This window comes from Streptopelia decaocto, assembly GCF_964273445.1.
Source record: "Streptopelia decaocto genome assembly, chromosome: 1".
NCBI lineage: Eukaryota > Metazoa > Chordata > Aves > Columbiformes > Columbidae > Streptopelia > Streptopelia decaocto.
The window spans coordinates 96,054,017-96,070,544 of record NC_138663.1 but is presented as its reverse complement, the minus strand read 5'-3'; the positions used below and the strand labels follow the sequence as shown (position 1 = coordinate 96,070,544).

Sequence of the window (16,528 nt, the reverse complement as noted above, 5' to 3'; positions counted from 1 at the left end):
AAGATTGGTTTTGTATATTTTGTATTATTTTCTCTATTCTTATTAGTAACATTAGTAAAACATCTTTAATTTTTCCAACTCTCTTCTCTCTGTCCTTCTTTCCCTCCCGATCGCCTGTCCTGAGTGGGAAGGGGGGAGAGGGAGGGGCAAAAGGGGGAAGTGGGGGGGGGAAGAGGAGGTTAACAATACATCTGCCAGGGTTTTATTGTCACCCCGCAATCTAAACCCTTGACAATATCTGAGCTGCTTTCTTCTCCACAACTCATACAGTATAAAGGAAACAGGTGTAGCACAGCACGTCTACTCATCATATTAGCAGCTTTTTGACAGCAAAAGTATTTTCTACAAAAAATAAAAATTGAACCAGCTCAACTTCTGCTCACATGCAGTACTAGAAGCATAGAGCAAGGCCTGAACTGAAAAGCAATGTATAAAGGGACATCCTATGGTTGTGTTCATGCATTTGATCATGTCTGTCAGTAACTTGGTATTGGTTGAGGAGATGAACAACTCATCTTGAGCATCCAGAACTTAAAAATCTCCAGTCATTTCTAGAAATCATAATCATGAGAAAATCAACAGAGCCTAGCCTGGTCTTGTGGTTTCAGAGGGGAAGGTCTAAAGCAATGGTGGTTTTATGAGGACCAATTAATAGCCATTCACTTTTTTCACGTGCCAGGAGGGAATACAAATGTAATCAAGTTTTTCTGAGGCATAGTTATGAAACAAACAGTAGGAAAGAGGAACGAATAAGGATAGGTGGATATTCTACCAAAAAGTAGATTTAGTCATAGAAGTTCTTTTTGATAAGAATCACTGTCACTATATCACATTAAAGGTGTCAACAGGCAAATCAACTGAAAGTTTAGACTTCAGGTCTGGGCCCATAGTAGACATTCAGAGGGAAAAGTAGTCCATTGACAGAAATTTCACTGAACTTACAGATTAAAGAAATTCCATACTTATTCATGTAGGTATTTTTTTAACACTTACTGTGCTGTGAAGTCAGAATAAAGGACTTCTGATTACAACAAATGAAAAATAAAAATAAACAAAACCAAAAAGTCTTTATTGTGTCCTCATCTTTAGAAGAAAAGCACTCAATTTTGAGGTGGTAACAGATGGCATTTCAGGGAGAAGGGAGAGTAGGGAGTGCCCAAAATAATACAATCAGGGTCATAGGAAATGTCACAGAGAATCAAACGGGTTTCTGGAAAATTAAGGAAGACAAAGTTTCTGTGTATGTGCCTTTTTCTTTCTCTCTCACCCAGCCTTTCACCTCCCTTGGTCTCTCTGCTCCAACAGGTAATTTCCCAGTGCATTAGGCAACCTCCCACTCCTGCAGCAGACAGATCCAAACCAGGAGCTCTGCTCACCCTCTGGCACCTCACACTGCTGGAGCGGAGAAGGGAGGGAGTCGAGGTGAGCCATGCAGCCCAGAGATTTGGCTGGTGAGGAGGAAGGCTAGGATCAGTTGCATCAAAGCTGCATTTGCTGATCCTGCACCACTTTAGGGATGGTGTTTAAGGGCATCTGTTGCTGTGAGGCAGGTGTAACTCCACACTCCTCTGGAGATTTCTTGGCAGAAGCAGTTGGACCACAAGGCTGTGCCTATTGACAGCTGTGACTGGATTGGTGGGCAGTGTCTGTATCTGAGACACCCTTTCATCACACTGTTTAGTGTTGATGCAGTGGGATGTTGACTGCCCTGAGCATCTGTGTGTTTTTGTTGTTCCTAAATCTGGTCCTGGGAAGTGCCATCAACTTCCATCCTTGGAGTCATCCCAGTTACACATCTTGCAATGGGTAGACAAGGATAAACACATCTCTCCAGTGCTGGGTTTTCTTTCTCCAGTTGAACCCTTAACTGTGTGACTACTCATGCACTCCAGACAAAGCCCCATGCTCTCAATCTGAAGATCTCCCAAGCTTGTAGAGCAGGCAGCAGAGGAGCAGCCTGATCTTTGGTGCTCCCTCAGTTTAGGCACCTCTGTAACACAATGAGGAAGTCTCGGTTTTGACATTTTGGGGTTTGGGTACTTTTTGTTTTTAAACTGGAATATAGTGCAGCAGAACAATCCAAACAGCCCACAAGAAAAGTGACATTACCACAGACAACTCTCCTACCCAGGGGATTTCTTTGTTTGTTTATATTTAGGGCAAGTCCTGCCCTGAGGCTTTCAAAAATACAAAATATAATAATAAATAAAAAATCCTAAGCAAACCCGGTGCTGTTGATGGTGTTACCATATTCTGTTATTTTTTAGAGGCCATAAAATTAGTGTTGAATGGCCTCACCAGGAGCTTGAAGAGACATGAGAAGAAAGAGAAAGAAGAAGACCATTTTTAAGAGGCTTAATCTTGGTCAGTTTTCAGTGAGTTTTCATACAGATGACAAATTTTTATTCCTGGTTACAATCTCAATATAGCTGTACCTTTCCCATGGCGTTGGACCACTGGAGATCTTGTATAAACCCTTTAAGTTTGGTCGTTCTTATTTTATTCTTTTGCATGGTGTTGAAAAGCAGTATAATTACTTTAAAATCACTACTGAAATATTTTTTGCTGAAACATCGCAAGAATATTCATCATAAGAAGAAATAAAAATAGTTCAACCAATTCAAATTATTTATGGAAAATTCAAATAACTACAAAAAGTCCTTTAAAGACAGGCTCTTGGGGAACTGTCTCTTCAGGTGATGCTATTTTCTCTGCTTGCAAGAGTGAGAAAATATGAAAAACCTGTAAATTATTGCCAACAAGATATGCATGTTCAAAAAAAATCAAGTTGTTCCTTTTACTTGCATGCCATTAGGCCACTTCTTCAATAATTGTTATTATGTCTTCAGGTTCATCCTTTATTAATATATTCTTATATTCTCTCTATTAAAGAAAGAATAAAACATTCCATTAGTGTTTCATGCATGAGATTAACCACTAGTTTACCATTTATTAATCTCTTGGCAATTAGAAAGTTGTTATTTGTTATATAGAAGGTGTAGTGGGACTCTGTCAATGAGAGGACTGAAGCAGACATGCCTCCCCTCCATGAGCTGCCCAAAGAGGAACAAAAGATTTTTGAATTCAAAAGCCAGAAAATTCACCTTTTTAAAAATGGAAAAGATAATATCATGAATGAAGAGATAGTTAAAGGATTTATAAAGGCTTACTAATGGTGATTCAGTGTGTACTTGCAGGCACATTCATACTTCCAGACCTGTCTATAGCCAACTTAAAGACTTTCGCAAACTACAGCAAACTTTGTAACATGCTCTCTAGATGGGCAGTTCTCCTCTGTTACTTGGAAGGTCTGTCTGTCTGTTCCTTCTTTTTCTCATGAATCTTTCCAGATCTTTGCATAGGTTAGAACCTCTCAGCTTTCTGCTACACTTTCTTGCTTACCGTATCTTAGAAACTTTTCCTCCTTCGTCATCATTGCTGAATACTAACAAAGAATCATAGAATCATTTTTGTTGGAAAAGACCTTTAAGATCATTGAGTCCAACCGTTAACACAACACTGCCAAGTCCACCTCTAAACCATGTCCTGAAGAACCTCAACCACACTTCCTTTTTTTTTTTTTTTTTTTTTTAACACCGCCAGGGATGATGACTCAACCACTTCCTTGGGCATCCTGTTCCAGAGCCCAACAACCCTTTCCATGAAGAAATTTTTCCTAATATTCAATCTAAACCTCCCCTGGTGCAACTTGAAGCCATTTCCTCTCATCCTATCACCTGTTACTAGAGAAGAGACCAACCCCCCTCCACACTACAACCTCCTTTCAGGTAGTTGCAGAGAGTGATAAGGTCTCCCCTCAGCCTCCTCTTCTCCAGGCTGAACAGCCCCAGCTCCCTCAGCTGCTCCTCATCAGACTTGTGCTCCAGATCCCTCACCAGCTTCATTGCCCTTCTCTGAACTTGCTCCCGCACTTCAATGTCTTTCTTGTAGGGAGGGGCCCAACGTTCAACACATGGGTCTCAACATCTGCTATAGCACACCTATCTTTGGCCATCAGTAGATTTATTTGTCCCTTCTGTCCCCCTGGCTGACCAACAGTCTGATTCTGCATCTTTATTGTGCTGAGAAGCTTAGGCAAAGCACTATTCTTGTTGGAGCATATGGCTTATAGGGAGAACAGGGTGAAATTGTGTATTTTCTCTAGCGCTGCATGTAGATTGAAGACAATTGTTTCAAAATGGAAAAGGAAAAACAGAATAATTATTTGCATATGGACCTCTTTCAATAACTCAAGAACAAAAAAAAAAAAGAAAATTATCCTTTCTTCTGTTATCTTTCTGACACTTTGCTCATACTCCTGTCACTGCAATAGATCTTTATTTATGACCAATTTCAGACAAATGGAAAGAAAACATACCTGGAAATCCATTGAAGAGCGGCCATGGAATGGGTTTCTTGGCTGTGGTACTGTAGCAGATGTTATTTTCAAATAAATTCTTCTACAGTGACAGAAAAGTTTGGTGAAAAAAAGACTTAGTATGGAAACATATGAACAGGTAGCATATAACAATGCTCCTGAAGCATTATTTTATTCCCCTAAGACAAAAATAGTGAAAGAAAAACTAAAAATTACATAGGCTGAATACGATGGTATATCTTCATTGTCCAGAATTTAGATAATAATAATTTATTTTATGACTTATTAGAGAATCATAGGACATGGCTTTTTTAAGTATCTGAAAGAGAAATATTCTCCTCAGAACAAGGAAATGATTTCATGCACCACCCATCTACATTGCGGAGTCTGATGTCAGGAAAGCAGCATTGGTATAAAGCCTTGTCCCAGTATTGGAAGGTGTTTTGTTATATTGATCAAGTGGATAAGAAGTCTGGGAATCAGAACTATAGAACACACTTGAGGAATACCTAGCAGGTCATGATTCCTGACACAGTTCAGTGTCAATTTTCTCCCTCCCTCCCTCCCTCGATCCCTCCTCTCCTTTAAAAGGAAGTTAGAAATCGTCTACAGGGGAAAGAGGTGTTATTTCAACTACAGAATGAAAATTTTGGACAAGAAATAAGGCTTACACTGTGCAAAGAAAAAGTACGAGACTTGCTACCAGCACTGGTATCACAAATAATGTATATGATGAAGCAGATGTAAGTTGTCCTTTTCCTGAAAAACAAGAGATCATCAAAGTATTGATGAGTATCACAGAACAGGAATGATCAAACAGCCATCTACGATCTGCTTTGCAAGGTAGTGTCAAGCACTGGTATGAAGTGGCTTCTTCTTTAGCTTAGCACCTCATTGCCCTGTAACCTGAGGAGGAACAGGATGGATGACAGTATGTGGATTGCCCATGATAACTTGAGAACTCACCGAGCATTTTGTGAGGAGCTGAGGCCTACTTCAAAAACCAAGGTGGCAGAGAGTTACAGGGAAAGAGAGTAGTTCATAAAGCCAGAAATAAAAATAGAACAAGAGCTAGCAACAGACCTAAAAAAAGTCTGCTTTTTTCACTGTTTCTGTACAAAAAGCACCCAGTGTCACACCAGAATGTTTGGAGACCTCCCCCCTTTTAAGAGATATGCCAGCTCTTTGCTTCTTTTCATCCTAGCAAATTAATGTGCAAAAATCAATATGTTTCCATCTGTAAGGATGAAGTAATAAATGAGGCAGACAACTAATAACTGAGGGAGCTGGGGCTGTTAAGCCTGGAGAAAAGGAGGCTGAGAGGAGACCTTATCGCTCTCTGCAACTACCTGAAAGGAGGTTGTAGCATGGAGGGGGTTGGTCTCTTCTACCAAGTAGCAAGTGACAGGACAAGAGGAAATGGCCTCAAGTTGTGCCAGGGAAGGTTTAGACTGGATATTAGGAAAAAATTCTTCATGGAAAGGGTTGTCAGGCATTGGAACAGGCTGCCCGGGGAAGTGCTGGAGTCACCATCCCTGGAGGTGTTTAAAAGACATGTAAATGAGGTTCTTAGGGACATGGTTTAGTGCTAGAGTTAGGTTATGATTGGACTCGATGATCCTGAGGACCTCTTCCAACTGTAATGATTCTATGATTCTATGAAAAACTAGGTCAAGGAAGTGATATTCATTCTTACCAAACTCTATGGGTGTACTCCACTCCCCCCAGCTTGGGCTCACTAAACAACTGTTGTCAGTCGCTCTGATTTTAATGCTGTACCTTTTTTCTGCGCTGAAGCTCTCAAATGTATAGGAGGTTCCTGTGACATTTATTTCCTAAATATGAAACAAGAAGACTGAGAGTTTTTTATTCAAGTTCATTTGATGATGCAAACTATTACAAAAGAAAATTTTACACATACTTCTGTGAAGAGACTAGACTGAAATAACAAATATAAAGTTATCCCTTAATAAATTAGCTTACTCCATCCTGATTCCTTTTGTCTGAACTTTTTTGTTATTGGTGATGTGAAAATGAAATTTGCAGTATGCTTTCCTGGATCTCCTTAGCTTCTGATGAACAATCAGTAAATGTTTTATTTCACTAAAATATAATTCTTGAAAGACCTAACATTCTCTTACTGTGGATGTTTCAAAATATAAAGTGAGTTTAAGAGCCAAATTATAGAGAAGGGAAAAAAAAATGACATATACTGAAATTCTTCTTAGAATATCGAGCCTTCTTGAAAACTTGATTTTTTTTTTCTTCCTTCTTTTCCTCCATCCCTGGGAAAGTAATGGAATGACTTATCCTTGGTGCCATCTCAAGGCACATCAAGGATAAGAGGGTCATTAGGGGCAGTCAACATGGCTTCACCAAGGGGAAGTTGTGCTTGACAAACCTCATAGCCTTTTATGAAGATGAACGAGGTGGATAGATGATGGCAGGGCGGTGGATGTAGTCTACCTTGACTTCAGTAAAGCATTTGACACAGTCTCCCACAGCATCCTCACAGCTAAACTGAGAGAGTGTGATCTGGATGATCGGGTAGTGAGGTGGACTGAGAACTGGCTGAAGGAAAGAAGCCAGAGAGTCGTGGTCAATGGGGCAGAGTCCGGTCGGAGGCCTGTATCTAGTGGAGTGCCTCAAGGGTCGGTGCTGGGGCCAGTACTGTTCAATATATTCATCAGTGACTGGATGAGGGAATAGAGTGCACTGTCAGCAAGATTGCTGATGACACCAAGCTGGGAGGAGTGGCTGACACGTCAGAAGGCTGTGCTGCCATCCAGCGAGGCCTGGACAGGCTAGAGAGCTGGGCAGGGAAAAAATTAATGAAATATAACAAGGGAAAATGTAGAGTATTGCACCTGGGTAGGAACAACCCCAGGTTCCAGTATAAGTTGGGGAATGATCCATTAGAGAGCAGTGTAGAGGAAACGGACCTGGGGATCCTGGTGGACAGCAGGATGACCATGAGCCAGCACTGTGCCCTTGTGGCCAGGAAGACCAATGGCATCCTGGGATGTATTAGAAAGGGGGTGGTTAGTAGATCGAGAGAGGTTCCCCTTCCTCTCTACTCTGCCCTGGTGAGACCACACCTGGAATATTGTGTCCAGTTCTGGGCCCCTCAGTTCAAGAAGGACAGGGAACTGCTGGAGAGAGTCCAGCACAGCGCAACAAGGAAGATTAAGGGAGTGGAGAACCTCCCTTATGAGGAAAGGCTGAGGGAGCTGGGTCTCTTTACCTTGGAGAAGAGGAGTCTGAGCGGTGACCTTATTAATGTTTACAGATATATAAAGGGTGAGTGTCACGAGGATGGAGCCAGGTTCTTCTCGGTGACAACCAGTGATAGGACAAGGGGTAATGGGTACAAACTGGAACACAAAAGGTTCCACTTAAATTTGAGAAGAAATGTCTTCTCAGTGAGGGTGCCAGAACACTGGAACAGGCTGCCCAGGGAGGCTGTGGAATCTCCTACTCTGGAGACATTCAAAACCCGCCTGGATGCCTTTCTGTGTAGCCTCATCTAGGTGTTCCTGCTCTGGCAGGGGGATTGGACTAGATGATCTTTTGAGGTCCCTTCCAATCCCTAGCATCCTATGATTCTATGATTCTATGATTCTATGATTCTATGATTTATGATGGCTTAATCTTTCAGGTCCATATCAACCATTAATAAAATTCTTCACATTTTATGTTTCTAAGTGTAAAGTGGAATTATGATCCATATTTCTCTCTATATATGAATATGGTAGGAAGTACAAAAGACAGTCAAATGGAAGATTTTGTGACTTGCACAGAAGTAATTTAAAGTTCTACATGTGCAGGTGTTTTTTGTATTATGTTTTATAAATAGCAGTTTAAAACTTTGAGTTTAGGAAAGTTATCAATAAAAAGCATACACAGTATAGCAAAACTGGTAGTGTGAAATCAAAGCAATTTGCTTGCAGGATGCTCTGATGTAGGTGAAATTTCAGCCCAGCATAATGTTAGATTAATAAAGACTTACCATTTTAGAAGTGGTATTGATGTTTTTGTTAGGATCAGCCTAGAAACAAGAGAAAGTTTCAATCTTTATGGTTGCTTTTTTATTACTGTATAATAAATGGTCCTCCTTTATAGATGTTTGATTTTCAGGGGGAAAAAAAAAAGTAGTGCTAATATTTTAAATGCTTTCTTTTAAAGACTGTGAAGTTAAACTGTTCTTCCACTGAAAGGTTACTGCTCACCACTAGTACTCTGAAATACTGTACTTTACAAATTTGATTGCAGAACTGAGTATCGTAGAACTAAACAAGAAAAGGCTCAGGTTCCCCACCAATTAAAATTACACATTTACCTGTACAAAACAAAGTATCTAAAAAAATACTGGTAAACCATGATAAAAAAAAAAACAACTGGTAAACCAGGATAAACTTTTGCCTGTGTAGCTTTTACATTCTTTAACATTTATTTTAATATCTTTTTTTTTTTTTTTTAATTTTTACTGTTAGAACAACAAACTCGCAAATATTTCTGCAAATATTTCAAACTTTGTTTTTAATGGATATAATACTGTTCTCTGTATTTATCTAAGTATTCAAAACTCTTGCTATTATGGAAACATATGGTAACAACCATATACAGTAAAGACCTTGAATGCCTGGATATTCTGTTCCAGTAACCTGACAGAATATTTCTTTTTATTCAAAGATGTTAAGTTAAGGACATTGGACCTAAAAAACCCTACAATGGACAGATGCTATATCACTGCCTCTTATATCTGATTGTGACAGCTGCAACCAGCCTGATTGTGTACACTTTATTGTGTATACCTCAGCTAAACTTAAACTCCTCCAGCAGCACCCCACTGGTGTCAGTAAACTGAGGCAACAGGAGAAGAAGGCAAGTTAGGATACACAAAGGGCAGGATGGAAAGTATGAGGGTCCAGGTGGAGATACCTAATTGACCTTGCAGCACCTCCTATCTTACAGGTCCACCTTTCTGGTAAAGCATGTGTTACTTCTTTGGACCTAGTTTAGTAATATCATAAGCCTGATTGAGCAGTAGTGATTACAAGAAATAAGAACAAATGCAAAATGAGTCTGTGAAAGACACGATAAAATTTGACTGATGGGATAGAATACTGCAGAGAGGAAAACCACTGAACAGGAGGTCCTGACCTAACTTCATGAAAAAACAGAAGTAGGACTGAATGACTACACTAGGACCCAAACTGCCTTATACGGACACATGAAATCAGTTGCATCCAATTTAACAGTAGGTTTTGTTTGTTTGTTGCTTTTTTTTTTTTTTTTTTTTTTGTGTGTCGTATAGTTAGAGTTCATTTGATGTGTCCTATAACTGTTCATAATAAAGTTGTCAGGTAATATGGTCCATCCCCCTGTATGTCCTTGAGTAACTATTCACCTTCAGTGTGGGGAATCCCTCACCCAGTTTCTTTAAGGACCAGCTGTACCATGGATTGAAAGCATTCCCTCTATTTCCTGCCTGTATTTGTGAGCTGTGGCAGTTCTCAGCTCGTGTGCAAGCTGGATACTACATATCAAAAATAAGAGAGAACTAGGGAAAGAGGACAGGTTATTGGTTGTATGGTAGTGTGTGTGGAAATACAAGCCTACAAAATGCTATTAAGAGTCATAATTATTCTTACCTTGTGTTCTATGACAAGTCCATATTTGAAACAAGCACGTCTTTTCACATGACTTGTGTGAGGTGGTTGCCACCGAATTTTACAAGAATGAGAATCTTCTCTACAGCTCACAGTGACATTTAAAGGAGGGGTCAGTTTTTCTACAATAATGTAATTAGAAATACAATTGATTAATAATCAGTTCTCTTCACTCTGCCTTTTAAAAATATAGGTAGATTTTCAAGCAACTGGTATAAAAAGATGTACGCATCTTTACCAGAATTATTATATTCTGCCCATATTCTGAAGCAGGACTTCCTGATTTAATGCTTCAGTTGAGAAGCCTGAAGTATCAGCAGTAACAGTAAGTAAATTAAAAAACATGAACCATTTGTTAGATTTTACTGAATTCACCATATAATCTGTGCATTTTTTAAATGTATTGTGTTCTTATCAGAGAAGTATTACTTTTATTTTTCTCCTTGGTGATGTTCTTCCTTTAAAAAAGAAGGTTTTTGCTCACAGTGTTAAGGTAATTGGTTCTTTCACATCATGTGAATGAACAGAATTACAAGTTAATGAAATAATAATAATAATAATAATAATAATAATAATAATAATGAAATAAACTTCTACATAGTCCCACTCAGGCATCCTTAGCTAGTTAATCACAAAATATGACACCTTTCTTTCAGAGAATAAATATTTGACTGAAATGTTCATAATTCTCTGCCCTATGATTTCAGATGGTCTCTGCATTCATTTGTTTTTGTTCATTTGTGTACTTTTGACTTTTCAACCATCAAGGCTGGTGAAAAGGAGGAAAAAAAACATCTGTCCTGAGGAGGAGTATTTTTAAAATGTATGCTTTTTTCCAGGGATGAATTCTGGAAATAAAATAATAAAGCAAACAAAAAAAACAAACCAAAAACAACAACAGAAAACAAGCCAACTTACCAATTTCGTACAGAAAAATCATCTTCTCATATGTCTGAATGTTTTTTCCACTTTTAGACCCGTTTACCAGGAAATGAGCTCTCTTATTTTCTATTGTTACATTTTGGAATCTACATCCTGTATGCCTTCCATGATTATCTTTGATGTAATTCTGGCATCCTGTGAAATTTTCTTTCCTTCACACGACATATTGCATCAGTTAAATATCAACAGTGTCACATGTCAGACCAGAAATCAAAATTCCCTAGATTCAATCAAACCTACTTACTTTGAGTTCTTCCAGTACAGAAAATATTGGGTATCTCCTGAAGCAGTCCTGCCCACATGCCAGGTGCAGTTCATGAAGGAAACATTAAAAATGACACAGACAAAATTTTCAATGGCTGTCCCATTCATGTCTGCAAACACAGGAAGAATATCCCATGTCCACTCTGCAGAAAGACTGTACAACTACTCAAATAATGCAGATGTCTGCAAGCTCATTTAGTAATTTTTAGCTACCTGATTAGTAAATCCAATTGTATATTGTTTGGGTCTTGTAGTTATGTGCTTACTTTAGGATAGCAATGATTTTATTTCTGTTGAGCCATGAGGATTATCTACCATTGTTACAGATGCTGAAGGTGTGACTAGGATATAATCAACTCTTTAATCAACTCAGTCACAGTGATGTAGTGGAAGTTATTTGCAAAGCCGATCACTGTTGTGTCCTTTGTTTAGACCCCTTGTTTATCTAAGGTCCGGTCTACAGTGGAATATAAAGTCTGTTACCATGAGCAAGGCAAGTTCCCTCTCCCGTGTTTGTCTGAAGTGCTCTGACCCTTGATTAACTTATAAAGGACTAAGGATTTAAAATAAGCTGCCCAACACCTTTTTCTGTGTAACAGCTGGGTGATTACAACCTAATCCTGAGACTGTTTCTTGAAGCTAGTCCCTGCAGAAGCATCATGATTTTGAAGAGACAATGGCATATTAAATTGAAAAACAGTTGCCATTCTGGCACATTTGGTTCAAAGATGGGGGAATTTTGCTTGCACTGAACTTGATAGAAACAGGCCTGCATATCTATGCCATTAATGTAAAACCAAGACAAAAACAAAGCAGAAGCTGATAGATTGCCTAAGTTAGGAGACTATTCAGGTTGTGTATTCACATGAGGAATGAATTCCTTGTGTTGTTTCTTTCCTGTCAAAAGGTGAGATCTCCTACAGAAAGTAATAATCATGCAATATCTCTTCTTAACTACTGTCATCATGAAGTGAAGGGCTGGGTCACAGCTTCCCATGACAGTGGTTCATTAAACTTAAGAACCACCACGGCTTACACTGCTTACCGTTACATTTACCTCCCCAGTTAGCCTTAAAGTTTCCCACACATCTATGTGTAATGTGAGGAATGTCAATTGTTCTCCAGAAGAGAAGGAGTTCAAACGCACTCTTGTACCTAATATTTTTTCATGGCTTGCTCCAGGCAGCGACTGTGTTGCATGAAGGCTTTTGGGACCACTCTACAGAAGGAAGATTCTTTCATTTGAATGTACTACATGTATAGGCACATACAAAAAGAGGTTAGAGTCACAGTTTCCAGAGCAAAAGGCTGTTATCTAGGAGACTTGATCTAATATGATGTTACATAGCTTACCTATAAATAGAGCTTGACAAGTTAAACCTCATCCCTCCAAACAACTCGGTGGAAACATTCAGTTCACACTCATCACACTGGGAGTCAGCATGTACTAGGGAAATATTGCCATGGACACGACTTTGCAAAGGACTCCCAAGAATAGCACCTATTTGTTTCTTAAAACTGGAAATAAAGAGGAATTATTGAAGGATAAATAATTGTCAGAGTACTCCTAGATTTATGGAAAATTTTCTCTCTTCCAAGAGGAAGGTTAAAACTGTTTCCAAAACTTGGTTTAGAAGCATTTATTTCACAGCAGTATTGGCCTAAGCATCCCCTGTCCTTCTCCATCCTCCATTTCTCCTTCCTGATCCCATCCTGCCTCCCTGACTGTCCTAGTACCACAAAGAACCAAAGGACAGCTGTCTAAGCATTTCTGACACTGAAAGAAATGTAAATGTTGACCCTTATCTAGTTGCTAGGGGCATCTAAGCTCTCAGCTTAGACAGAGCTGCTTAAATCCAATTTATGTGTGTTTATATGTATATATCTGTAACAAACCAAAAGCAAACAAAAGAAAAAGAAAGTACAGCTTTGGCCTCTTCAGTGATTGTCTCAGTTATTTATATCTGAGAGAAGCACATAGAGATATACTCAGATGTTATTTAATTAACCTAAGTTCTACAACCAGAACATTACTCTGCCTACAAAACAGCCATGGTCAGCTGCACAGTGTCACGTTCATAACAACATCAAGCACAGGCTGGGGGTGATCACTCAGATATGTGTGAGTCACCCTTTGCTGATAGGACTTTTTTTCCAGGTTTTGAGGGGATTTATTTTTCACCTTTATTTTATCCACCTTTGTGTGGATACGCCAAAGAAAATCTAGCAGAGTAGACAAGTTTGACTACCCTTCTTTTAAGGTTTATTTTTGGGCCTCCTGTATTCACCCACAGTGTAACTGTTATAGTTTTACTGTTATTTTTAGCAACACAAAGCTAAGTCTTCATGAGATGTTTTTCCCATTATCTCCCATGATTTCAATGAGACACTGAAATTTTCTTCTTTCCAGTTTATACTTGATGACTAGCTAAATTGTTCTGGTGGCTTCTCGTCTAACCGCTCCTCTTGCAATAACCTCATATTTATCACATTTTTATAATCATTTCCTTAAAAAAAGAGGTAGGACCATACTCTCATGATCCTTTTCTGCAAGCTATGATGCAAATAACAGTTTTGGTTCTCTGTAGTACATTCTTCTTTCTGAACTGCCTTCTATATTCTTTGTTAATAAAATACAAATGCAAATATACTAATATCCTCACAAACATCCTTTGCTTCATACATGAATAACTTATTTTCACATATTTTAGTATTTATAACTATATTTGAAATCTTCCTTGACATTCTTTATATCTTTTCAGGAAAGATGTAACATACTTAACTGAGATAAATATGATGATTGTGATTGCATCTAGCTGCAAAATGACACATAGTTTTAGGCACACACAGTACTATCTTTCATTTATTTACTTTTATAGTCAGCCTAGATTACCTCCATCTCTTGGGCAGATGTTAGAAACTGTGCAGGAGTAGTAGCTGCAGAAAAATACCAGAAAAAAAAAAAAGACTCTGCAATCCTTCACGGTAATCAAGATTATTAATGAGAATGGACAAGATGTCACCTCTGGACCTTGAAGCCAAGAGAATCTTTACTTTTATTCAGCAGTTCTTGAACAGAAAATGCATAAACTGCACTTGACTCTTGGAGACAATGGATCAGATAATTTGTAAAGGATTGTAAGTAATATAATTGCTATTGGAAATAAATGAAAGGAAATTAAATTGCTTTAACCTTTTAATCTAACCCTGAAGGTGCTGTCAGGTGTGGGGTGGAGTTTGTCTTACCTAAACTTACCCAAGTGCTGTATAGATATGCCCATAGGGAAATCTGTAATTTTACCCTGCCCTAATAGTGGCTGGAAAGAAATAGCTACTTAAGACACAGCTTATTTAACCTAGTCAAAGACAAGATGAATGAAGGCTTCACTATGTTTCTTTCTTGCCAGTCATAGAAAACATAGTCTAGGGGGACCAGCCCAGAAATATCCCTCTAACACTAAGCTATCCACCTCGGTCGGGTCAATCCAGGAGGATTCATTCCTTTCCCCTCTTACATCATCTGGAATCCACATGTAAGTACTAAACAGAAATGCTTCCACTATTCTTTTCTCACTAAAAACTGAAAATTAGTTTTGAAAATGCCTTTTCATCCTCTTTCTTTTACCTGTACTGGTGTCATGTGTTTCTTCTCAATAGAAAAACAGGCGCAGTAGCAGAACAGTACTGTTTTCCCCACAGGTGATCTGAATTTCCTTTCACATCTCAAATAATTCCCTTCTAGATTATTGGTCAAAATCTGAAAGAAACATCAAGTATTTATGTATGAAGCTATTTCCTTTCTACATTGTAGTTTATAAACTTTATTTGAAAATTGGCTACTGCTAGATTCCATGCTATAACACAAACCACTCTCAGTTACCTCTCAGACAATGCTGAATCTCGACATATGTCCATAGGAGATGATACTGTTAGGAATTTGGAAATATCAGCAAGGTTGAAATCCTGCTGCAGTGGCTATTCTCGTCCAGGTTGATTAGAGACTTGATTAGATGAGAATAAAGACTGTCCGATAACCTGCTGATTACAAGTAACATATAACACCATATAGCTTACCATGTCTCAATACTGCTATGATTTTTATAAACAATGAAAAGGAAGGTTGGTAATCGAAAACAAAACAAAACAACAAAACCTTATGCTTTGTTTTTGTGTAACTTTTTTTTTTTTTTTTTTTTTCCCCTTTAAGGGAAATATCTGTGCTGGGTGTGGTACTTAAGACCAGACCTCTGAGATTTATTTCCCACCTTTGCCTTTAATACACTTGGAAAGTTATTTTTGTCAGGGGGAATATATGAAGTAGAGTCACTGCTTACATGCTGAATGTGTTGTCAGGATAAAATTATGCTTACATTCCCGCACCATTTTCAGAAAACTATGTATAAGTGAAATCTTCTACTTCAATACTAAAATTGTAATAAAAGACACTGACATATTTCCATTCTACTGGTGCCTAAATGCAGTATTCTTGAAAGAGATTCACTCTGTATAGTGATGTAGCTCTATGGATGTAAAGAACTAAAATCTGAACATTTCCACTTCTGCTGTGTTCTTAAGAGAAAGTGACATAGACACTTTTCAATGCTGTAAGGCAGGTTTTAACAAGCAAAATACTGCTATGTGGATGATGCCAGTAATACTGGAAACTGCTAATTTTAAAATATTGTATATACAATTATTTTCAGATTGTATAAAAAACAAACTATCAAAATCTTAGCAGACACATTATTTAGAAAAAAGCATGCATTTGCAGGTAGCTTCTATCCACCCCTCACAGTTATTGTAACAACATTAAAACTAGCATGAATAACAAAATGCAGTATTTCTTTACCTAGCTTCCTTGGAGTAAAAACAAACAACAGACAAAGACAAAAGTAAACCTACCTCCTCCTTGAAAACTTGTTTCCCTGTGCCAGTTAGGGTAACAAGGCATAAAAAGGACAGAAGCTGTGAATTTGCCCTGGTGGCATATTTTCTTGTGCTTTAACAATGTGATTTCATTAAGTTCTTCTGAACCACTCATGCAACAGGGTGTGAAAATCCCGCCTACGTCTTACTCATTTCCCTTACCCTATACTTCTGTAATGTAACAGGGAAAATGGTGATTACAGCCGTTTTTTTTCTTTACAGGAAGACAAACACATCAGAATAGATGAACGCCCTCTTTACCACTTTATCCAAATAATTTTAATTCATTTCTGTCACACGTTTTTCATTTTTACGGGGCACAGCCTCAAAGGTAGGCGAATATGTG

At 38.4% G+C, this 16,528-nt stretch overlaps 1 protein-coding gene across 7 annotated transcripts; it reads right to left on the bottom strand.

The window, feature by feature from the left end:
- Positions 1 to 81: 81 nt before the first annotated feature.
- On the bottom strand, positions 82 to 16,290 carry LOC309447937 (granulocyte-macrophage colony-stimulating factor receptor subunit alpha-like). Of its 7 annotated transcripts, none has more exons than XM_082069074.1 (11): positions 16,159 to 16,290; positions 15,137 to 15,294; positions 12,610 to 12,774; positions 11,237 to 11,284; positions 10,969 to 11,144; positions 10,033 to 10,172; positions 8,388 to 8,426; positions 6,158 to 6,213; positions 5,050 to 5,137; positions 4,379 to 4,460; positions 82 to 2,883 (listed from the first exon to the last, which is right to left on the bottom strand). In XM_082069074.1, the coding sequence occupies exons 2-11, from the start codon at positions 15,169 to 15,171 to the stop codon at positions 2,873 to 2,875; spliced, it is 840 nt and encodes a 279-aa protein (XP_081925200.1). In that variant the 5' UTR covers positions 15,172 to 15,294; positions 16,159 to 16,290; the 3' UTR covers positions 82 to 2,872. The 7 variants fall into 7 exon arrangements, with proteins under 7 accessions (XP_081925200.1, XP_081925194.1, XP_081925195.1 ...); XM_082069068.1 differs by having other exon boundaries at positions 83 to 2,883; positions 6,075 to 6,213; XM_082069069.1 differs by having other exon boundaries at positions 83 to 2,883; positions 6,075 to 6,213; positions 15,137 to 15,291; positions 16,159 to 16,282.
- Between the last annotated feature and the right edge of the window lie 238 nt (positions 16,291 to 16,528).